Genomic DNA, 25,220 nt, shown 5'->3' on the forward strand with positions numbered 1-25,220 from the left:
CATTTTGAGTTGCTGTTTTGGTCATCCCAATACTTTTGATAATACAGAGTACTTTTTATTTTCAAAAGCTATTGTATGCTGTTTTAGAGGTCAATTTGTGAATGATATTGTTTATATATTTGATGTATAGTAGTGGAGGATTTTTCAGTAAGATTTTAAATGTAACAAACAGGTTATCAGCGGTGCCAAAAAGGGTTAAGAAACACTGCAAAAAGGAAGCATGCGTGTCATAGTGCTTCGACCTTGATGAATGCCAAGACTCATCTGGAGTAAATCGTATATTGAATGTATTTGTTTAGCCTGACATTTTAAAGCAGTACCCTATTTGCCCACCAGATGATAGAACAGAGTTTCTTTTAAGCAGTCAATCTTTGGCCCTGCAACACAGATTAAAGTTTCAATTAATCTTAGTTACCAAGCTTTTTTGCCACATCTGCCTACGGCTGGGTTTGAGTTACAGTAGGCTTTTCTCCTCACTGCTGAAATGTGAAAAATATTAGGTTTGAATGTTTTACTTTTACAGTGTAGTAACAACATCAGGAACTCTTATTTCCCCCCCCCCCTCCAGGCTGTTTCCTTCTTGCCCAAGGAGTCTGTTATCTACATAATTAGAGCCCTAAAGGACAATATTTCTATATCAAATCCTATTATACTGTTTCTGACTCTTGTAAATGCCATTCACCATGGCTGTGATTCCCTTTAGGTTAGTGTGGTAAATAGAAGTGCGAGTGTGTTTGTAAAGCTCCTTATTAACATTGTTAACTTGAATCCAGGGCCTCTTGGCTACAACCCCCTGGAAATTAAGGATGCATATGTGAAAGCTTGGTTGGCTTTAGATCCCCAGAACAATTTTTGCATAGTTAACCTTTCAGTACTGTTTCTAACCACTACATGAAGGCTCCTTTGCCATGGTTTACAAATGCACTGCCTGACATTAAGATTTGAAGATGAATCAGTTATACCATTATTTGCCTTGTTTTAAAATATACGCTATTAATATGTGTTGATCCTCGGTACCTTTAAGTAATTTTGATTACATTAGAAGAAGAAAGTCCTCACGTAATCTTCTCTGTTCCAGGCTAAAAAGATTCAATTCCCTTAATCGTTCTGAATACAAAATTCCCCTCAGACCTGGAATTAGTCTGGTTGCACTCCTTTGAACTGCCTTTAGAGCAGTGATATCATTCTTCTGTGGTGCTGACCAGAACTGAACAGTGTGAGCTCGAACTAGTTCAGTATACCACAGTTATACCATTACTGCCATATTTGTAATGGGTTGAACTTTGATGTAGGTTACTTTGCAAACATTATTAAACTGAACTCAAAATAGCTGTTTATTTATAAAAAACAAAAAAACAAGCTTGTTCTCTTCTCTCGATATCCTCAGTTGATTAAAATGGTAATTGATGTTAACACCACAGTAGCGTACTAAACACTACTACATCATACTGAATAACAATTTAACTTTTTGTTCTCTTTGTATAAAATAGATAAGTTTCTTTTTGTGGGACTGAATACATTAAAATCACTAGGTTTTGGGCACACTCAATGTTATTATATTTACATATGAAGATGGTAATCTCTAGAGCAGGAGATCGTTGAAAGGCTATCGAGCATATAGGTTTATGACCCTTGAAGTTTAGAGTTGTGCACTGCTTGTTTAGAATGTAATGCAAGTCCACAGCTTGTTCCCCTAGTGGCCCCAGGCCTACATCCAGTGTACCTGCTGTTTTTTTTACTTCTTACCTTGAGATGTATTACCGAACTAAATCCCTGGCTCAATGTAACCAAGGCACCAGGGACAGAGCTGCTTGTATTTCACTTTATTAAGTCTGTGTGTTTTTGACATCGAAATAACAAGAATTTGACATGGACACGTTTAATTCCTTAATAGCTGTTCACACTCGACTTCATAAGTAATTACTAAGGTACTTCTCATGATGGAGAAATTAACAATTTAGGAATAAATAATTCCGGTGTACTCTGTCACAGGGTAGACTTATCTGTGTGTAGCACACAGTTTTGTTTTTTGTTTATTATCACCTATCAATCAGGAGACCAGGTGATTAGAATGGCATGAACACAGCCAATTTAAAAGGGCCCTTGCAGTGACAAAGGGCCTGCAACTGCTGATGCATAATTTGACAATGAAAGCTTCAAACACAAATGGAACAATGATTTATTTGTATAACACGTTCTCCCCTAATTTTTTATATACATGTGTGCACAACATTTACAAAAGAAAAAATCTTCAGACTTTTTTGGGCTTCCCGATTTTCAAAGGATTGATTTAAAAATGCAGCAATAAATTGACTTTTGAAATGTTTAGCAGTTTTTAGTTTGTATTCGGTATTTTCAGGTACAGGTCAGAAAAAAAGTTACTTTTTTGTATTGGAGAACTTTAAAGATTTCCAGATTGTAATACATGAACATTCATTTAAAGTCAATTGAAAACTAAAATGTTTTGCCATCAGTTTTTATTAGTTTTCTGTCATTTTAGGAATTTTATTGTGCTGTTAGAAAAGTGTTGCCAAAATACTCGGCTCAGCTGCTAAATGTGTGCTTACTCTCTCTTGAGACATGGATGAAAGTAGGATGATGCATTTCATGATGCTGTCTCAGTGAGTGAAATTTCAAATACATCTTCTCCCGCTGAAAAACATTAGTAAGTGGGCTGATGCTGTTAATTTCAAATAACATCCAGCTCTGCTGGGGTTTGCATCAGCTGTCTTTAACAGATTTTGACCAGTGGGAAAGCTTGTGTGATTTTAATGTGAAGAGGTCAACATTGTAGGGCACTTGCTTGACTTGAAGCTAGATGGTTTCTGAATGTTATTCAAGTTAATAAACAAGCTGTGTGATCTTCATCTTAATTGGCTTAGTGGCTACCTCAGATTTTTAACATGGAATGATGGGACGAGCCTAGCTGCTCAAAATCCCTGGCATCAGTGTGTCATAAGCAGACACTGAACCTATGCAACCCAGTGGGATTAACTACAAGAATTCAGCCTTGGCCAATAGGGTTTTAATGCCAAGGCAACAAGGTTATAAGCAAACCCATTAAAAGCACTCATTTTATTAATATACAGGAATTCTGTGCTATAACTGTGAATGACAGTTTTATTTTGCCCAACTGGAGCCACAGATGGCTGTTTGCTGAGAGCAAATCAAGATGTGAGTGACAGAAACTAACCGTTTTCACTCAGTCTAAATTTAGTGTAATCCAAAGAGAGGCACTAGATGTTCTTTTGCATTTTAAATTCAAATTAAAGAAAGAAATTTGACAATTTAGCAACAGGCTATTTGTAATCTATTTTGCTTCAGCAATTTACTGTGGACTGTGGACTACAGTGGACCCCATACCAAGCTGAAAATAAAACTGTTCATTTCAAAATACACAAAAAGTGCAATGTCAAAATGTTTCTTATATATAAGCATAAAATACAAAATGTAGCATTTAAAAAAATATTTTATTCTTTATAAAATGCAATTTGATGTTTTATGCAGTTGGGTATGCTGGCATTTATGCTTTTTCCTTGTATTTCTGTACATAAAGGGATTTGCCTTTACTGACTGAGGGGTAAAGCAATTGCAAAATGTACTTATTTTCTTTGCACCCTTTACATTTTCAGTGTTTCATCTTTCATGTTCAATTCCCTACCTAATATTAAATGTAATCTATCTGCCTACTGTTAAATATACTATATTTAATGTATCTCCAGTGTACCTTATTATTGACTTGGCAGCAACTAATACAGAATATTATACTCCTGTGATTTTGGTTAATATGGCAGCATTAGTATTCAAGAATGTTTATTTTATTTTTTATTACCTTTAATGATAATAACCTTTAACATCTCGTTGGACACTACTGAATGACCAGAAGCAGCGATTACCAATATATACATTTATTTCGGTAACACTAGTAATGAGTTTTCGAAAATGGTTACATTATTCTTAGTTACAGATTTGACTAATGTTACGAGTAGAAGGTATCTCACATTGATAGATTTGGTTTAAAAATTACTTGCCCCATGAGTATCAAAGGTTTCTGTCAGTCCTTTAAGGCTAATGAGAGTAATATAATGTATTACAGTAAATAGTTTATGAACTATTCTCCTTCAGCAACACAAATTTTATTTTAGTTTCTGCACTCATTTAACAGGTTACATGAAACAGCATTTTGATTAGATTTGTTTTTGCAGACACCCTCATCCAGGGTGCTTTACAGTTTACACAAGCATTACAAAAGTGCAGTATTACAAATCAATGCAAAGTACAACTTATGAATGACAAAGGTGTAGTAGTATAATCAATACAAAGATCAAAGTGCAGACATGATGCAGTGAAGTTCTAGGTATGTGCTCAAGAGAGGAGGCATATGGGAAATCACCATACAACAGCAGTTCTAACAATGTATAAGCAAGCATAGATATATAAAGTGCAAAATTCAAGAGTTCTGAACAGCTCAGGAGAATTAGCTGCTATATTACGACAGATGTGTCTAGAGTAATCACCAGAAGGTTGTCAAAATTGAAGGGGGGCAAAGTCTTCTGGTCCAGGAGGACCGAAGACGTCTGGAGGGAGTACATGGAGAGATGAGGGTCTGAAAGTAGCTAGGCAGTCTGGTCGACACAACCGTGTTTAAGAATCCAAGCAGAGATCGGGAGCCAGTGGAGGCAGCGGAGCAGTGGAGTAGCATGTGTAAATTGGGGCAGAGAGAACACCAGACGAGCAGCCGAGTTCTGAATGAGCTGGAGCGTGCGGGGAGTATTTGCAGGTAGGCCGGCCAGGAGGGAGTTGCAGTAATCCAGACGGGAGAGAACCAGTGTCTGGACAAGCAGCTGATTTGAATAGTTGGTTAGGAAGGAGTGAATTCAACATAGGTTGTCCAGGAAGAATGGGCAGGCACACGTAAGCGCTGTGATGTGCTGAGAATAGGAGAGCGCAGGACCAAGGTTGACTAGCTGAAGAAGGGGGGGAAAGTGTGGTAGGTTTCAAGGGATTTGAAATGGAGTTAAGTAGAAGGTGAGGAGGAGCAGGGAACAAAGAGGAAATCAGATATTAGAGAGGTAGAGTTTGAGTTGATGCTAGTGCCTCCAGGAGGAAATCACAGACGGGGAGAGTTGCAAGAGAGGATTTGAGGATCAGAAGATGGAAAAGAAAGGAAGATCTAGTAGGAGAAATGGTAGCAGAATCCATCGGATGTGATGAGGGGGCCAAAAGTGGGTGTGTGGAGAGAACAGGAGGTGGGCCAGGACCTGTGAGGAGAGGTTGCGGTGTGGACAACTATTTACTCCATGTCACTTGGTAGGTGCGGTCGTTTATGTAGTAGGAGAAGGCGTTGAAGGTTGCTGTTGCAGAGGTCCATGAGGCAGTTTTATAGTCCACTTGTAGCTAATTGGAAGAGTGCACTGATCTGTGCTGAATGACACATGGTTGACTAGACTGTGCGAGTCCCTCCCTCCTACAGCGATTGGCTGAATGCAAAGAAAAGTTCCTGGAATGCCACCACAATTGAAAGCCTTCTCTCATTGCAGAGAAAAGCTACCAAACACACGATTACACTGTACATGAGCAAAAAATAAATAAAAAAATAATGCTAGTATGTAATGAGACCATTATAGAAGGCGGAACACTGATCTCCTGGGTCACAAACTACAAACTTTCACTACTGCCTAAATGTGTGGTAGTTCCTTGTAGAAGTTCAAGTAAAACCGTAGACGCTTTGCTAAATTAATGAACACAGATGCAGTTGATAAATAAACCTGGTAAAAACAAGTACTTGAGTCCTGTGAATATGTAATTGATCCATGTCTATGCATTATGCATTAACGTCTGAGCTACTATTGCGATTGAGGTCTCTAATGCTACATTAGATTGTACAAATATAGAAATATTGGGAAAAGTGAATATATAAATTCAGAAGTATTGCCACATAGAATAAATTATCCATGGGATAGGCATGGATGATAGCCAAGCAAATTTGGATTTATGTCTGGACTAGAAGATGGAGGTATTAGTGCAATAACAGCAGACGTGCACAATGCAGTTATTATTACTGTAGTGATTCTATGACTGAATGTTTGTAGTTTGCCAAGACCAGCATATGTTATTTCCCTAGAGTAGATATTGAAATGTTATGGCTTCTGTCTGACATCATCAGGTTGTTATATACACAAATGGCTTCAACAGAGCCCTCTGTGTAACTCATTTCTTTTTAATTTAGTCTCCTATGCAGTAACTCCTTAGCTAAGTCTATGCTGCTTTCATTTATTTTATTTTTTTGTATGCCAAAATGTCTTTATTCTATACTGTGTAATATCCATTTCAAAAGTATGCATGAGTTTGTGGTGCAGTATCTCTCTTATTAGCCTGTTGCCACAAGAAAGTTTGCCTTGTATTATCATTTTGGATTTAAAAATATATTTAGTTTTTTTTTTTTTTTCTGAAACGGATCATTTGGGCATCCCATGCAAGTAGAAGACTCAATCCGCATGTACTTCCCAGAAATGTTTTCAGTAAAACCGCACTATTTGCTTTAGATCTCCATTTCTGAAATCTTTTTAGTTTTTAATGGAAAGTCCTTTAGAGTTTTTTATTTTAGGCCCCCATCTATCATAAAGAGGGCGTTGCCTATATAGGCTGACAAAAAGCAGCCCACAAGAAGGATAACATGCATGTATTTGAGAAAAGTATGGTTATATTTGGCTATAAAGCACAGATAGAACTGAACTCTGTAACCTCAGAGCTCTTGAATTAATCTATTGAACTTGCCAGCTCTTCTCTCTCTGCCTGCCTCTTACACAGTCCTCCTTAGCACTCAGCTGTTTCCATTTTGGGTTCCTAACAAAAGAAGGCAGAGAGGAAGGGAGAAAAACGAGCGCAAGAGCAGGAGAGAGAGTGAGTGTGTGTGGGGGAGCTGTCAGCCTTGCAAACAATAAATAAAATCTTGTTACGAGTTCTTGCTGTGCTAAGCATGAGGAGAAACATAAACAGGAGTTTTCCCTCCAGAACCATGAGACTTGACATGGCTGGTAATTGGTTTTAATCTGTCTCATTTCAACCGATGCCTCACAGGAGCGCAAAGGCCCTCCCTTTACTTTTAAACTGGCACTGATGCAGATCTTTGTCACAATTTTTTCGTATGGCTTTTATTAAAATGTATATAGGCACCTATGTTGGACTTCAGGATTTAGGTGTTAATTTCTTTATATCATCTTTAAGAGCGTTTTTGTAGAATTATCTTTTCTTAAAAGCAAATTACAAAGGACAAACCAGTCTCTCCTTGAGATTGAGATGTAATCTTTAGTGTAATGATTGTAAAATTCTTTATTAAAGGAAATGAATGTAAAAACAGCTGACCCTGGGTGCAGGGGTAAGATAAATGCAAATAGAAAATAGGAAAACTGTGTAATAATACCAGCATGCTGTAGAGAACTATCCATGTATTTCAGAGGGGTCTCCAGGATTTCCTAAAAAGCTCTTTGCTTCCTGCCTTGTTCCTAAATTTGGCACAAATGACATGTTTCAAAGAGCCACTCGACTTAATAGACGGGGAATACAGCATCTCTTCAGCCTGAGAAATAGAGAGAGAGATCAGGGATATAAAAGAACAGGCATACAGTCTTTCATGAGCCAATGCATGACCACGGAGGCGTCACTAATTGAGCTTGCTTTGAACTGCTTTTGCACAAAGTGCTGCACAGATAATGCCCAAGACTATAACCTGTTTACTTACATGTTTAGCACTACAGCAGCCCAAACCATAGGTGTTTGAACCTGTGGCATTCCAGATATAGGTTACTGACAGCCACTTTAGATTTTCTTAGATTTAAAAAAACGATTACTTCTCAAAGGAGACCAAGCCAGTTGCTGTCTTAGTCTGTTGCTCTAGTGGGGGTCGATTTTTATTCTTGCTCTTTTTAGAGCTGTCAATCCCTCGCCTTTTGATGGGCCATAGCTTATCTAGGGTGGGTGGGGAGGGGCGGTTAAATAACATAAGCTGTCCAAGTATTTTACTTTATAGGCTTATGTAATTTGTTGCTTTATAATATAAATCTATTACTTTCGTCTCCCCAGTTTCTCCAAAACTGTTGGTCAGATGTTCAAAGCAAAAGCCTTATAATACAAAATTGTGTTAGCAGGGCGGAAGGGATTCTGGGGTCTGTCCTTTGACGGCTGTTCAGTCAATAGATGGCGCCATGACCTTGATCTACACATTTTTAATGGAACCCAAAGTGCCTCTGACAAAGGTTTCTGCTTCTTTAAAACTGGACTATAATCAATTAGCTCTGAAGTAAGACCAATGATTTTTAACTCTGTAATCTTCCAAAATTTTGTTTTGTTTTTTTTCTCTCCAGTGAAAACATGTGCATATTTTACTCTGTGCCCACAACAGTCACGCATAAACCGAGATCTCTGTATTGAGTTTATGGGTTCCTTACAAGAACCGGTGAGCAAATTTAAGAACCGGCCCCGCTCTGCTATATGTGATAGATAAATGGGATGGAGTAATTTAAACGCAACTATTAAATTCAGGAATGTTGGAATGATTTTATTTATTTATTTTATAAAAAGCACCTCATTAGATAATTATCTATAAAACCTCCTGTTATAAATGGGATCTAAAATTGAAGAGGAATTATTATTTTTCTGGAACAAATGTACTTTTTTTCCTCACCTCCTCAAAGTGCTAATAGCTTGCTGTCCAATGTGTCAGGTTCTGGGTCTTCTTTTAAAAGGAAGTCGAGGGATGGTGAACATTTTGCAGTTTTTCACATCTATGATATAATTATAAGACAGGCCAGGGTCATATTTTCCAAATCCATATCAAAGATGTGCAATTAAATATAATTTACAGGCTTTTTTTTTTTTATAATTATTATTCAGAAATGGTCTGCACTTTTAATATGTGCCTGCTGCTAAGGCATCAAGCCAGACTTCCCTAAGCTTTGAGGATAGGGACACCAACACATGTTGTAGCCAGGTATTGTCTTGAAATCAGAGGGCAGCTCAGGGCCTGTAAAGCAGCAGTGAAGGTGGTCTGAACTGTGTTTTCACCTTTCGTATCTTGTAACCACCAAAGTGGCTGCTACTAATTGGCGTCTGAGCAAAGGTTGCATTGCCTGTGTGGGGACGAAGACTGCGTGGTTACCTACTGTCATTTATCTCCTCTCCACAGCTCTTCTCCCTTCCTTCTGCACCATATGTTTCTTGATGGGTTGAGTAGCACAGTAATTACCTAAAACACACGGGGGCTGTGGGCTGCGGTTTCTTTTGCTCTTTTTTTGCGCTTTTACTTTCCGAAGTCCGTTAAGATATTTAATTGTGAGTTGAAGTCTCTAACATTTTTGCGTTTAAGATTTAATGCAGATTTCTTTTTTATATCCCCCCCCCCCCCACACACACACACACACACACACACACACACACACACACACACACACACACACACACACACACTCTTTTGAGTACATGTCATATATTCTGACACTAAGGGTGTTTTACTTTGAAATCACATTTCGACTTAAGTTAATTGCTGTCTAATAGTTTGGGAGATGTGTGGTATCAGGCTGCTTGCACTGTGACAGCTTTAGCAGAGCAGTAGATAACAATCTCCCTGTGGCCACGGCAAGCCCCCTAATGAGACGTCTCAGGCTGTGATTAGAGTATTAATAAGGTACTCAGTCGACCACCTTCTTTGTTTTGACTTTAAACTAGGGTGGCTTGGGAGGAACGTGGGGGCTGTTGCAGGGTGGAAGGGAGGAGATAGCAGACTGTTCTCAGTGATTAAGTAGCAGAGGCTGCATAGTTTTTAGTAGTTATGGAATAGGATTTTCCTTTTTTTTTTTTTTTTATCTTCTCCCCCTCTTAAGTGTTTTGAAAACAAATTTAATTAGCATGGGCTCACCCTGCTGCTAAAAGACTGCAGATAAAATGGGATTACTGTCAGGTTTTTGTCTGCCGCAACTGACTTTTTTTCTTGTCATTTTAAAATTGGAGAGAGAAGAAAACGAATAAAGAAGCAGGTGCCATATAACCAGGCTAAATAGTGCTTTTTAGCAATTAAAAGGTGCAGTCCTGAGCCATCTCAGCTGGGATGTTCGAAGCGGTGCTCTTGCTTCTAAGGCTAGTGTCCATCCCATGGGTTTTCATTATCAATACATTTTCTGTTGCAGAATCGGTTCGAGTTGAGTGCAGTATTGTATGTAATCCCAACCCCCCCCTCCCCCTAATCTGTCCCATGTGCTTTCTTAGTCCTAGCTCAGGATGATTCAAAAATGTGGGTGCTTTTTCCTACTTAAAAAATGCACTCACTTAAAAAGGGAAAGGAAAAAAAAAAATCCCCCCTGTAAGATATTCTAATTAGAGACAAAGCACCTTGCAAGGAAGATAGGCAAAAACCCAAGGAGTAAAGCTGTCAACCTTGAAGCTCTGGGCTACACCGCTGGAGAGAACTAGACTGAAAGCCTCTCTGGGTTTTTCATCACCTTGGGTTAGGACAGGCATTGTACAGACCTCTTATTGAAGCTGTCTCATTAGAAAGAAAGACAGAAAGAAAACCTCCTTGTTATGATGTCCAAAATTGCTGCAATGCTCAAAACTGTCAGTGTCTGGACCATTTCAGGGCTGATGGAAGGTTATACCAAGGCAATGGCTGGAGCGTAAACTACAGTGTTTGTGTATTCCCATTAACAACATAGGTGTCACCTTAACTGAACCATGTCTCCAGCAGTCCAGTACCTATAAATTGAGCATCACTCAGTTCAATTAATCATAAGCATTTGTAATAGTAGGAATAAATATGCCTTACTTTGAATACATCTGAGTAGGGTTCAGTTTACCAGACAGATATAACAATCTTAATCTTCTTGTCTTGTGTTTTTTTTTTTTTTTTCATTTCCTTTTCGTCTCCTAAAATAAAAAAATCGGTCTATTTACTTTACTGCCAAGCCCCCCCCCCCCCCCTTCCCTTACTCCCTTGCTTGTCTTGGTGTTGGAATTACACAGTGTTAAGTTGTATTTTGTCTGTCATTGAAACTATGTGCATATAGGAATGCACTGACAAGAAACAGTGCCTTTTCATGCACATTAATGGAAGTGGCTGATAGCATGAGGAAATGGAAACATTTCATTTCCTAAACAATTTTTAGTTTACCATTGATTTCAATTACTCCTGTGAACAGATCTTCCACAGCTGTGACTGACCCCCCACCCCACCCTTTCAGTAATGTGTATGTGACTTTTTTCCGAATGCAAATCTGTCCAGATGTGCTTAAAGGTCATAAAACATGTTGTTTCATAGACGGTAGTTGCAGTGTTACATTTTGACTGAAGCAAAGAGTTTTTTGCCCTGTGCTATGATCTATTCTAATTGCTTAATTAAGCGGTAAAGTTGATGCACAAATTAACTGGCAAAGGAATACAGGCTATTTACTGTGCACTAGTAGGATTGTCCACAAACAAGCAGCTTTTTTGGTCCCTTTCTGTCAAGTAAAATTTAATGCAAGTTACATATTGAAGTATTTAGTGTAGACCTTCAACCTCATATGTGCAACCAAAAAAAGATCAGATTTAAAGTGCAATTGGATTCCAAATCTTATAAATCCTACGGATTGTTTTAAACAGTTTTGAGGCATTTTGCCAAGAAACAAGTGCATACACACTTCTCAAACAAATATTTATATTTGTAAGGGGTTCCTAAAATAGAAGTGTGAAAATGAATCCTTTAAATATTCTGCAATGGCAGAACAAGTGCAGTTCCCAAACTGTATAGAGTAGTAAAGAAATTATTTGGTTGTCTAGTACCATCATTTATTTACACTGCTGTAAATATTTAGTTCAACGTCCGTTTCATCCTGTTAATTTTGAACTTTTTCTACTTTCACTTCTGAAGATTATGAAAGCAAGTTGAAGCTTCACAAGTATATCAAAGCTTTAGAAAGCATTTCAAACAATTAAAATTTGTCAATTTATGGATCTTACAGAATACTTTAGTTATCTAGTTAAAAATGCAGAATTACAGAGCACAATTATGTCCATTATCTTTTTTTTGTCATGTTTTATTTTTGTCTAACCCTTTACAATAGTAGTTTATCATTTTTTTTAAGTTATTTTTTCCTCAAAAAAAAAAAATCAGCATTCCAATGTTATTGTTTTAGAATAACAAAAATAAAATGTTTACTCTTAAATATATCCGTGAAATAGGCTTGCATATGCTGTTTTGTACTTAATTGTAAAAGTCAGCATGGTAATAGCTAGACTCCTGATGATTAGAAATTCACTGACATTTCTCCTGCATTTTAGTTTGTGAAGCCAATACTGCACTTAAATTGGGGAAAGAAATATTACATTACCCACTCAAAGATGACAGTCTCCTGCAGTTCATCAGTGTTTTCTTACCAAGCTTTTAACCGTGTATTCTGAGGTATGTGCAGCATTAAATTCTGTGCCTTCCCATCCTTAACTTCTGGGTCAAATTAAGAACTTGATGTATTGCAACTGTACAACATTGTACTTGTACACTTCTGTAGACTGTTTCTATTACAATTGGGTTTAATTATCTGACAGCTGTGTTTGGCTTTCCTGAAATAAATTCAGACTGCTCAAATATGTATTCTGAGTATAACACGAGAAAAAAATGTTTTGCCGTCACCGTAGAATGAAAACTTTAACCCTCGCCTTTCGCAAGATAGTGCTGCTACTCCACAAGTCCATTGCAGCTGTCAATGTAAAACCCATTAAGGGATGAGAAGTTCTTAAAATATCTACTTCTCTTGAGGGTTTAGTGTTGTGTTTTTCCTTATAGACAGGGACAGGGAAATGTTTGTCAGAATAGCCTTAGAAATATAAAGGCTAATGTTATAGACTGCTCCTTTTCCATGGTTTTTGTATGTTTAATATCTTTCCTCTACATTTAACTTTTTGCACGTATCTGTGTATATATACTATAGTATCCATAAGGTTATCACTAGTTGTCTGCCCTAAGAAAGGCACTCGTATCTACTTCTTAAGCCAATCTGAATCTCTCCCCCTACCCATAAAATCAATTACTAGTCAAAAAGCAATTAGATGTTTCCCATGGGGGGAGAATATTTTACTTCAGCCTCATTTTATTAACAGGGATACAGTAGGATCTCTCAAACTGCGATATGAGACGGCTCTTGATCTTGTGAGACATGGGCTTATCTCCGTCTGACTGCAGTTATTAATTTTTTCCAGTACATGCCTACCCAGTGACATTATTCTGAGTAGGCTTATTAGCTATAGCATACACACATCCCCATGTAACTTGAAACGTATTCTGAATCATACCTTTTGCCTTCTCTTGGTTAGTGATATCTGTGTGCCATTTTGGATCTGAGGGAGTGTGAGAGAGTCGTTCTAGTTACACATGCCATTTCGGCTCTATTTTGAGTGGAATGCGATGCATGCATGCATTAGCACATAATAGACGGCTAGGTAGACTTGATGTATTCTGGCTTGCAGATTGGGAATTTTGTGAATTTGTGAATTGTAAATCACTCGGCGAAGACTAATTCAACAGCCACTATATAAATGTAGTTCAGTATGCACAATGTTGTTTTTATAAATTTGCTTGATTAATGTATCTGAATTTATTTAATTACACAATCAGTACACAAAGTTGTTGAAAGGCACAGATACAGATCAGGAGATAGGTATTATAAAATAGCAAATACCTTGGGTATCCCTTGGAGCACAGTCAAGATGATTATTAAGAAGGGGAAGGTGTATGGCACCACCAAGACCCTGCCAAAATGAAGTCATCCCTCCAAACTGGATGACTGCACAAGAAGTAGATTGATCAGAGAGTGTGCCAAGAGGCTTGTGGCAACTTTGCAAGAACTACAGGTTTTTATGGCCAAGACTGGTCAAACTGTGCATGTGACAACAAAGCGCTCCAAACATCTGGCCTTGTATGGTAGGGTTACAAGAAGGAAGCTAATTCTCAAGAAAGCACATCTTGAACACTAAAGAGATTCTGTAGCCATGTGGCCACAGGTTTTGTGGTCTGACAAAACTAAAATGGAACTTTCTGACCTAAATGCAAAGTGTTACGTTTGGCACAAACCCAACACAGTGTATCACCCAAAGAACACAATCCCTACTGTGAAGCATGGTGGTGGCAGCATCATGTTATGGGGATGTTTCTAATCATCAGTGACTGAGGCACGTGTGAGTATGGGAGGGGCAGTTAATGGAGCAATGTATAGAAAAGTCCTTAAAGAAAACCTGCTGCCCTCTGCAAGAAAGCTGAAACTGGAATGGAGGTTCACCTTTCAGCACGGCATCCCACAGCACACAGATAAAACTACAGTGAAGGGGCTAAGGAGCAAAAATGTCCTTCAGTGGCCCAGTCACTAAATCCAGTCAGAAATGTGTGGCATGACTCGAAGATTGCTGTCCATCACCAAAGAATTTTAAATTGAGCAGTTTTGTAAAAATATATTAATTTTGTGTATATTATTGCTCGTTGATTTAATTTCTGAATTTTGTTTAATTGCACAATCAGTACTTGTTAATTAAGAGGTAAAGTTGTTACACAAAGTTAAGTTCTTTATTTTTTTTTATTAAGCATAGTGCTAAAAGCCCTTCAGTTTTATCAGATGTTCTCATTAGTGTAAGACCAGTATGCTGGTATAACCAAGTTACTAGAAACTGACGCACAAGCTGGGGAAATTTTCCAGTCTGTTACGAATCCGCTTCCCACTCCCTTATTATAATCTTGTTGAAGGGGGATGGCTAAAGAGGAATCCGACATTCTCTTTGGTTTTGGAAAATTACGATTATTTTCATTTTGTTTATTATCAAATGCTATGGACTAATAGTGTCCATAACACTGACTTTTAAATGTGCAATGTTGGTACTATTTTGATCTTTATGGCATGCATGACTGCTTTTCTTGGCATCTTAGGAAAAAGTGAGACTAACTTGCAGACAGTTTGTTTGGGTGGTACATTTTTATTTATTTGAGTACATGTAATAGTTCATCTGTTGGCAAGAAACCTTTTAGTTTCCCTCCCCCTTTTTTTTTTTTTTTTTTTTTTTTAGGACAGCTTGCCGATTCTCAGATTTGTAACCTCACGTGAACACTTGATATTTTATTGTTTTGTATAAAAAATGGATTATAGTTTTTCTGTCAGTTGAGACATTTTAATATAATGAACATCACTCAAAGCTGAAGGAATTTGACACTAATTTACATTCTGAATGCAATAACAGTAATATGTATTAAAAAGTGTGCTGTTCTTTATTAAAATTCTGGTTCATTAGTTTTAGTGTTTATTGGTGTACATGTTTATTTTAAAATATTTTCTACTAGAATAATCCAGTCTCTCAATGTCGAATGTTTAATATGTAAGTGTTTGTTTCTCTGTATTAAAAGAAGGTAACAATGTAAGCACAAGAAATGCTTTTTAGTTCTCAGTTTAATCCCTCAAACAATTGAAAACAAATTCCTTTCTAGGAAGTGTAACATTTGCACAGGAACCAAATATATCAGTATCAATCAAATGCATAAAAAAAGCTTTTCTAAATTATGCCTTAAAAAGCAGTCTGGTTACCAATAAAGGTTTGTTATAAAGTTTATCAATTTTTTTTTTTTTTTTTTTTAGATCAGGCCGAGTGGTTTGTTTTTGTTGGTTTATTTATTTATCTATCAATTTACAACTGCCCTTTTGGGGTTGTCAGGTTAAAGTTAAAGATCAAAATGAAATGGTACGGTACATTTTAAAGCCACAAAAATCTAACTGACATGCCAATTTTCCCAACCTTCATCAAAGCACTTTTTTTTTTTCCTTCCTCCCCCCCCCCCCCCCCCAAGGTGTAGAGTTGCTGAGGGACTAATCCTTCCTTCTCGTTTTCCTACAGTTCAATACCAGATGGAGATGATGCGAAGCTTGCGACATGTCAACATTGACCATCTTCACGTTGGTTGGTACCAGTCCACCTACTATGGTTCCTTTGTGAGCCGTGCCCTTTTGGATTCCCAGTTCAGCTACCAGCATGCCATTGAGGAGTCTGTGGTCCTCATTTACGGTAATAATTGCTTTTTTTTTTTTTTTTTTCTTTCCTGCCAACAATTTTATTAGTATACCCCCCCCTCCCCTTTCTCTATATCTCTCTCTCTCTCTCTTTCTCTGACTTCAGCAGGCCTACCTCTAAGGGTAGCTTTGGCAAGTCCTTCAAAATAAATACCAGCCCAGTGTCTGCAACAGCCCCAACAGCGGCTCAGTCTAGACAGGGTTTCCTTCTTTCTGTTTATTTTTCTTGCTATCAGAGCCCTGATGTGTACATTTTGGAATGCCTGAGTAGCTGCTTCATTTTTATTCCTCCTTCCAATCCCCCCCTCCCTTCTTTCCTCTCCCTCTCTCCTTTCACTGATGGCTTATGGAACCAGACCAGATGTCTAACAAAAACCGATTGCTAGAGTCTGGCTCAGTACGTGACCAAGCAGTTATGACACATTTTTTGCCCCCCCCCCCCTTTTTTTTTTTTTATACCTCCCCTTCTCCCCCACTACCACCACTACCTACATTTATAAACTGTCTGTGATTAGAGGAAAGAAGGGGGTGCAAGAGACTCACAAAACCTTGACTGTTTTTAGCACCCCTCCCTTCTCAAACTGCCTCTTTAAGTAAGTTTCCTCTCCCTTTCCCAGGCCAGATGTTCTGTGCTGTATCAGAGCTGTAGGTAATTTAGCGGTTTTATTGCACAGACCTTTTTTTTTTTTTTTTTTTTTTTTTTTAAGAAAAATAATATAAACGGCCCACAAGCTTGCCGTATCTGGCTGGAGTTTCCAGAGTTTCCAGCTGAGAACTAAATGTAACATCCCTGGTATCTGCTAGGAAAGATCTTAATGAATATGATCAATCTCGAAGAACCGCCCACTGAAATCGTTTCAGCATGTTAACAATTGGATTAGGCTCTAGAATAACTTGTTAAAATGCACTTCACATCAACTGGAAAACTTTGCATCACTCTAGCTAATGAGATTTCCAATTCTCCCAGACTTTTTTCTACTATAATTTGATCTCTCACCACCTGTGCTATTATTATTATTGCTATTATAATTATTATTTAATAAGTTTTGTGATAAATATGGAGGAGTTAATAAATTAGCTAAAATGTTTGGTGACAGATATTTAGGCAATATTTTACAACCCAATTCACTAATGTTAATATGATGTATAACCCATATGTCTTGCCTGTTGCCCACCCTTTTGCTGACAGTAGTAGTATCACCCTTGTCTGAAACCAAAACCATTCCAATTGGTAGCAATTATAAACAATGAGAAATGATCCTTATTTTCCAATATTAGGAGGGTAGACACCTGAATGGACCATTACAACTCATTTGGGAGAGCTGACCAGTCTTGTTGGATATGATAATGAGCCCAATGACTTGTGGAAACCTTTGTTACAAGACTTAAGTTTGTTACCTCCCTTGTTACATTAAGATCTTAAAATGGAAAACGCACAATATAAGATGACGTATCACAATAAGTGTATTTTTTAAAGGAATCTGTTACTAGAGGTATACTGACAGCTCAGTTGCATGGGAAGGTTAATAAAGCTTTTTAGCTAGAAAATGTCTTGTTACTGAGAGCAGACAGCTTGATTGATAGAATAAACATCTATTATATATTCCCTTCATTTGTATGTATGTAAAGAATAATTTAATGATGATGATGATATCCAAGTTTTTATATAGTATTCAGGTCTTGAGCTGCTTCTGGCATTTGTTTGTCATTAATACAGGTACCCTGCAAACAACCATGAGATTGAGCTGTTTTACAAGGGGAATTGTAATTTCAGTCTATTGATCAGCAGCCTAGATTGAGAAGTTATTTCATGAGGTTAACTGATGTCTTACCAACATGTGCTCCTATCTCTACAGTTCACGTTGGCTTCGTTCACTCTTGAATTACAGTCCGTAGTCGTGCGCCAACGCTGTTGCAGCTGGGGAAGCTAATTTACCTGACTTTTATTGTTGATTAGCTCAAGCTCTGAAAATAGACTGTTAATAATTCTGTCAAAGCGATGGGAAGAGAAAATACATTTGGGAATATTCATGTGGGAAAAATATCAAATTTGGTTTAGAATATTGAAGAAAAAAACAAAATACATCTTGTAGCCTTTGTTTTACATTCAAAAGTACTAACCAGTCAACCTACATTTTATTTTTCTATCCTAAATGACTGCAATAATGGGCTAAACAAAGCACCTTTGAGTTTGAGTTGTCAGTAGCCAGTACTGTTAAGTGAGAGGTCCGTTTGAAATGGCTAAAAGTATACAGGATATTATTATATTATAAGGGAAATATTTTGGAAGTTCCACATAATTTCTGCAAATACAAAATGTTCTGTCCGAGGGGGTTATATTGTCAGTTGAAGAGTGGAAGTGTATTATTTTTCTTTTAACTATGGACTTGAGCTATAAACTTCACAGGGATGTTTGGTTTTACAACACCCTTAGCCACATTGCAGGAGCATAAATACCAGCATCAGAAGGCTGGTGCTAAGATAGAGTACCATAGCAATCTGTTTAAGGTCAGTTGGCAGTTTTTCTTCACAAGATGGAAATTTCCTTTTCAAGCAATGCCAGCAGGTTCTGAATCCATAAAGTGGTTCTCCCAGACTGTGAAGCTTGAAGAATTTGGGGTCATCTTAAAATATGGATGTTGTAGCATGAGTCACTTTAATCACTTTAGGTGATTTTGTTTTTGTTTTAGTTTTGCTTTAGTGTTCGAAGGGAGATAAGTCAATCTTGTTCTTACAAGTGCTATGCCATACAATGTTAATACAGCCTGGATTAAAAAAACAAAACAAAGCCATACCATTTCTAGTAAAACACAGCATGACAAGATTTTGAGGTGTAGGTGTGTACGTAAATATATAAATACCTGACTTGCATTCACGGTCTAATTGGTCTGATATGGCAGGCTCTACAAAACAACTTTCCACCACCAGCATGCAATTGCTTATGATATTGCTTTGCACAATCTAAAGCACTAATATTCTATTGCAGTTTTTGAGTCTGCAGCAGGTTTCTACATTTTGCTTAAACTTGTGCAAGTATTGTATATAAACAATCATTTGTCTCTTTAACAACGTATCGGAGGAAATGAGTTTTAATGTGCATGACAAATGGAGCAAATATTGCCAGACCTACTGTAATTAAGGAAAGAAGTACTAATGTGGGGAAATACATGTGTTGTAAACTTTTAAATCTATCCAAATTTGAAACAGTGCAAAGTAAGTGAAATCAACTCAGAACTGCAGTGGGAAGCAAGCTTTTTCTGTGGGCCTTTTTATCTGTGTCAACTTGTGTATAAGAAGTGTTTTCTTTTCTATGTAATAGCTTAAGGACATTACATTCAAGAACCAGAGACCTGCTAAAGCTCTGAGTCTTTTTTCCTCTCTCTCTTCTCCTTCCTCTAAGCAACCCAAATATGCAATTTTTTTTTTTTCTTCCCCTCTCCCTGCTGTTGAACATTGATTGCAGATTAGTTCTCCACAGGCTGCCAATGCTGTTTGTGCTAACGGGCTGTGCGATCATACTAGGGCAGTATGTCTCCTGCCAGATTTACCTCCCAACAGCAAAAAATGCTCCACTCTATTAAATGACCCTTTCCAAAAAGATAATGCTGATGGTGTGACACGTAGCGATGATCAACAAGGGACTTGCACTATGCTAGGTGATGGCTTTATCACAGCCTTGTCGACACTTTCTTCTCTTATACCTATTACAGCCTTAACTATCTAACATCTTCTATCTTTGTCAACACAGACCCCATCAAGACGGCCCAGGGCTCTCTGTCATTGAAGGCATACAGGCTCACTCCCAAATTAATGGAGATTTGCAAGGAGAAGGACTTTACTCCTGAAGGGTATGTACAATGAAATATTCCCAGAATTTAATTTGATCTGTTGATAAAACCGATGCGAGTGAAAGTGGGCACAGAAAATAAGTGGCTTGTTTTCTAGAGGACGCTGGTATACAAATACGCAGCACCATGTTTGTGATTTGTGTTTGTGTAGCATTTACATTTGTGCATAAAATATACTGTGTATATATAGTATGTACTATATGTGCTAATTGTTAAACACCAGTTCATTTTACCTGCCAAGCAAATGGTATTGTGCAGTGTTTATTGCAGTTGCGCTAGTAAGCTTCAGTGCGGAGGCTAATTGCCTTTAAATTGGATATATAAAAAAGGTCTAATGAACAGAGTTATTTAAAGGGAATACATTCTGTTGGAATCACTAGTGTATGCAAGACTAATTAATATTGTCCCTAATTACTTGTGGACTTGAATTACTGACATCGGTGAAAATAAACGTAATGGCGCAAGTGCTATACCAGTACTTATCACAGACCTTACTGTGGAACCTATGCCAATATCTTTTGTCATATACCTGGGAGAAGTGTTATTTTTTTTCATTAGTCTCTATCTCTTACATGACCAAATGCATTCCCAGCCCTTGATCTGCTAATTGCGGTCAGGTTTAGAAGCTTTCTGTTCATAAGTAATTCATAGATTTTTTGTTTTGTTTTATGTTTCATACTTATAGAATACATCGTGGCACAAATGAAAAAATGTAGTTTTCACAGAAATCAACATGCTTGGAAGGAGTTTAATTAAATGTCACACCTAAATAATAAATGTGTACAAGGTAGGGACCCTGTGTTTTGCATGACTGAAATAATTTTAAAAGCCAAGGCCTGCAAAACACCTAGCCTTAATGCATGTTCTACATCCTTACACTCACAGACAAGTTAGAGAGCAACCTCATAGATGTAGTTCTACACAATTATGGCTGTCCCATTCACTAGATTTGATCATTCCACAGTTTACAGATCTAATTAACAGTTTGCTTTTGCACTTTGGAGACTCAAAATATCACATTGCATTCCCATATACTTATTGTTATATTCCCTTTCAAATTTAGTCTGTTGTGTTTGTAAAGTGTGCAATCCGTACAACACAGATATGCCAAAGGTTGTATGAAAACCTAATTAATTAGTTGCTAATTACCAAAATTGGCCATAATAATCGAAAGCCAAGTATGAAAATGAGCTCTTGTGAAGCTGATTTAAAATGCAGATGGCTTAATTTTAGAAAAGGTATAAATCCTCTGCAGGGGCACATTTCCAAATTGACAGACAGACAGTTGCTCTTCATTTATCAGTCGTCTTGGCTTCATACTTGTTGCTGTGTTGCTAAGTTTCTTGTTTATCATGGACCATCAGTATTTGATTCACCTCTAGAAGACAAAGCTGTAAGTTTCCCTTAATTTAGCGGTATGCTGAGCTTTTTCTAGTAGGAATTATACATTATTTTTCTGCGTTTTAATGCCTAACATGAGTAGATGTTTATAATTGTGTTTTTGTCTGTAATACAAAAATAGAGATTCACATTTTAGCCGTACCGTTCTTTTGTTCTAATGTCCCCCCTTTTTTTGAAATGAATATGATGGAATATGTATTGTATATATTTAGTGTATTATTACAACACATTCCAGCATCAGCACTTTTGTCTTGAGATGTTCCAGTTAAATACACATCCAACAGGTGTGGGCCATCTGCAAGACTCGTGTGAGAATCGTGTTGCTCTTTAGCAAGAATTATCTCAAAACACATTGCATATGGATATAACAGAAACTGTATTTTCTTGTAGTGGCACATTTAAATTGAAAAGGTTGGCTGTAAGTATAAGTGTTACTGTAAATGTTTTATAAACTTAGTGTTGTTCACAGCCTTACAGAACAGGCCAGAATTGGTGCATTCTGGTAAGAAATTGCCTAGTCACAGCATAGAAAATCTGCTTCAAACCCAGTCGGAAGCAAGCTTTGTAGAAATCATGTTCACTATATTGATACAATGAACGTGATCTTCAGTGTTTGCTATTATACTTTATGTATGATTAAAAACATTGCAGACTAAATGAGCACATGTTACACATGCTGCAAGTATTGATTTCAACAATTGGACAAAGGATGTCTTGCAATTTCTCATGCATTTGCAATAAAGCCTGTTATGTTCAGGTGAATCCAGGCATTCGGAACCTTTTCCTGATGCAAAAAATAGGGCAAGGCAAGGTGGAAATTCAGCAGAAACATTGTTCTCCAGACTTCAACAAAAAATGGGAAATGAAGCAAAGGAAACTTCAAAGGTTTCGCTGTATGTTGTGTTGATGTCATATAATGAAGAGTTCTAATCAAAGTATCATACATGAAAAGAATCTGCTTATTGTAATCCATGCTTTCACACAAAGTAGGTATTTGAAACGTGTTCAAGGCCAGCTTACCATTATCAACTGGCCTTAAGCCTCTCCGAAATCTCAATCACCTAGAATTGTGAGGCAATAAGTTTTGAACCAAATTGTGCATAAAAGCAACCACAGACAGGTGCCAATAGCTGAATAATGGATAGTTTGGGAAAGCCAGCAGGTATAAGAAGATATTGCAGGACAGTAGCAATAACCTTGTGAGATATGATCCAATGAAATTTACAGCTGAAGATGATCAGTCCACCAGTAACCTGCCCAGATATTCCATTATAAATCTCTGAACCCAGCGAGTCTTGTTGGACTGATACATGATGGGAACGGGTTACAAAAGGGACACTGAAGCAGTAACATTCTGCCTCAATGAAGTCAGACATAATATGTTTTGCTGCACCTCTAAATCACTGGGGAAGGATCCCAGGAAGTAATAGAAAGGAATTAATTGAAAAGTTTCAGATTGTTTTATGCTTAGTATAACACATGTAATATATATAATGTGTATATATATCAGTTAGCACTGGGATATGTATTTAAAGATTCATGTTTGAGAATTATAGGCTGCTTTCTCAGTTTATTTCTAGTTTGAATAAGAGTTTCACAAGCTAGTTTTTAACAGTAGATGCTTCTTACTACTCATCTGCTACTGCTGAAATAGTCCAACAGGGAAAACAGGGACAAGAGATGTTTTCCATCCCTGAATTCTCCAAGGTATTGAACCAAGATCTTAATGTCCTGAATACTAAGTGAAGACACAGGTATTCCTCCTGAAAAGATTTTTGAAATAGACACACAGAACAAAATTGCCACACTTACATTTTTATTATACTTCAGCCCTTACCACTCTAGAAATATCAATTTCAAGTGTCAAATATTCATTTGGGAAGTGTAATGGAAAAGGGAGTAATATAAACACATACAACCTGTACATTCAGCCATGTGCTATAAATAAATGCATGTTTGAGGGTGTTCTGTTGGTTGCAGGTTTAAGACCTAGAAAGGCGGTGGGGGTGGGGCGGGGGGAGAGCGAGAGGAGAATAGACTAATCTTGATAACTGTAAAACATCCAATCTTTTATGTTGGAAAGTTCACTTCCTTTTTTTCAAGGATTAAGGAGACCACAAATGTACTGCCATGTTGTGTGAAATCAATCCACTGCATTTCTCTCTCGCACCCCACAGGCTGAAAAAAGCCAACGTTGGCTTTGAGTGCATGTTTGAAGAAGTGCCAATTGTCATCAAGAATTCGCACCTCATCAATGTCCTGATGTGGGAGCTGGAGGAGAAGTCGACCCTAGCGGATAAGCATGAACTTCTCAACCTATCTAGCAGGTAAGTGCTAGAAGTGAAGTGTTGCGTTTTGTCTCTCCCTGTAAAACAGCTTTTGCAAAGAATGTGTTTTATTTAAAATGAACATGTTCCAGTGTTGCCTAATTGGAGTGTATTGACAAAAACACATTCACAGCTTAATAGGGATGGAAAGCAAGCTGTCCCATTCAGTTATTTGGAAAATGAAGACTTAATTTGTTTTTGTGGTTTTATTTTCAAGGAAACTAGAACAAGGCAGTTTACTCTAGCATTTGTAAAGCATTTGGATCAGTTGTGCTGATTTAAGCATTATTTGTCAATGCTATTCAAGCTCTTATTAGCTTTTTAAACATCTGCCCGTATGTTAGTGTTTTTTTGCATATCATATCTAGACTCGTAACAATAGTAGTAGAAAAGTAACAAAAAAAATGTATGTATTGAAGGTTATATTGCATACATCAGCATGAAAAGGCACATGTCCTTGAACAGTCATTTAATTTGTTCCTGTATTTATTTATTTGGATCTTATGGGTACTGTGTATTCATATTCTTTGAGCTAGATCTCAGCAGGAAGTTGCATATGGTTTTTTAAAACCCTGCAGGTGGTGGAACAAGTTATCAGATCAGGACTTCAAGATGCATCTGATTGGCAATGTTCAGGACAGATCATTTTTACTGCAGTATGAAAAGATTATAATCTGGAAAAGATTATGAAGCTGTATTGATAGAATTAGACCTACAAGAATAAATGAAGTGAAGTTCTTGAGAAGCCTGTATGTATTTGGTGTGTTAAGTGTCCCTGAATTAAGAAAATCCCAGTCATCCATGTACTGCAATTAACTGACTGTATGTAGTACAATTTCAAAGAGAAATCTGCAAACTTGATTTAACTTCCCTTGAAGGATTTGCCACTTATAGTTTTGCAGATAATTTATTGCCAGAGGAAGTACGTTGTTCCTATGAGAATGTTTAAGGTGCCTTCCTCACTTTTTTTCCTCTTTACATTATAAGTCAATGAGGTTGAAAATGTTAAGTTGCTATTATCTTCTACAGTAAATTTCATTGACTATAAAGGGAATATTATCTTTAATTTGTCTCAAATCTATCAGTTTTGCTGGAGCTAATACTTTTTTTATATACTGTTTAGCACTAGATCTATCCCGATCACTTGACTATGTATTCCAGTTCCTCCCAAACTTGCAAGTTAGTCTCTGGCCAGTGTAAAATCAAGTCTGTGAAAGGAAAACAAACATTTTCTGATCATGACCACAATACAGTTAGACTGTTGAGTTAACGGTATGTCATAGCATTTGTTTTTTGAGGATTTTTGCTGTGCAGAAAAATAAAATGTGTATGTGATTAATACACACTGCTGTCCCTTAAACATGTAACATTTTAAAAATGTCACAAATGTTACTCAAGCCTTTTAATTATAATAATAATTATATATATATATATATATATATATATATATATATTATTATTATTATTATTTTAAGATCACAATGATGATTAAATACAGGTTCAGATTAAATCCCGTTTTTTTTGGTTGTAAGTCTAGAGCTTCTGACCTTGCAGTTAAAAAAAAAAAAAAAAAAAAA

The 25,220-nt window shown here is 37.1% G+C and overlaps 1 protein-coding gene across 1 annotated transcript in view; it reads left to right on the plus strand.

The window, feature by feature from the left end:
• The window catches only part of LOC136760536 (eukaryotic translation initiation factor 3 subunit H), a 119,988-nt gene that overhangs the window by 78,258 nt on the left and 16,510 nt on the right, over positions 1-25,220 (plus strand). The window contains exons 3-5 of the mRNA XM_066715974.1: positions 15,895-16,062; positions 19,816-19,915; positions 23,494-23,643. Coding sequence (XP_066572071.1) covers positions 15,895-16,062; positions 19,816-19,915; positions 23,494-23,643 — 418 coding nt within the window. The remainder of the gene's footprint in view (positions 1-15,894; positions 16,063-19,815; positions 19,916-23,493; positions 23,644-25,220) is intronic.

The sequence above is a fragment of the Amia ocellicauda genome, chromosome 10 (genome assembly GCF_036373705.1).
Source record: "Amia ocellicauda isolate fAmiCal2 chromosome 10, fAmiCal2.hap1, whole genome shotgun sequence".
Taxonomy (NCBI): domain Eukaryota; kingdom Metazoa; phylum Chordata; class Actinopteri; order Amiiformes; family Amiidae; genus Amia; species Amia ocellicauda.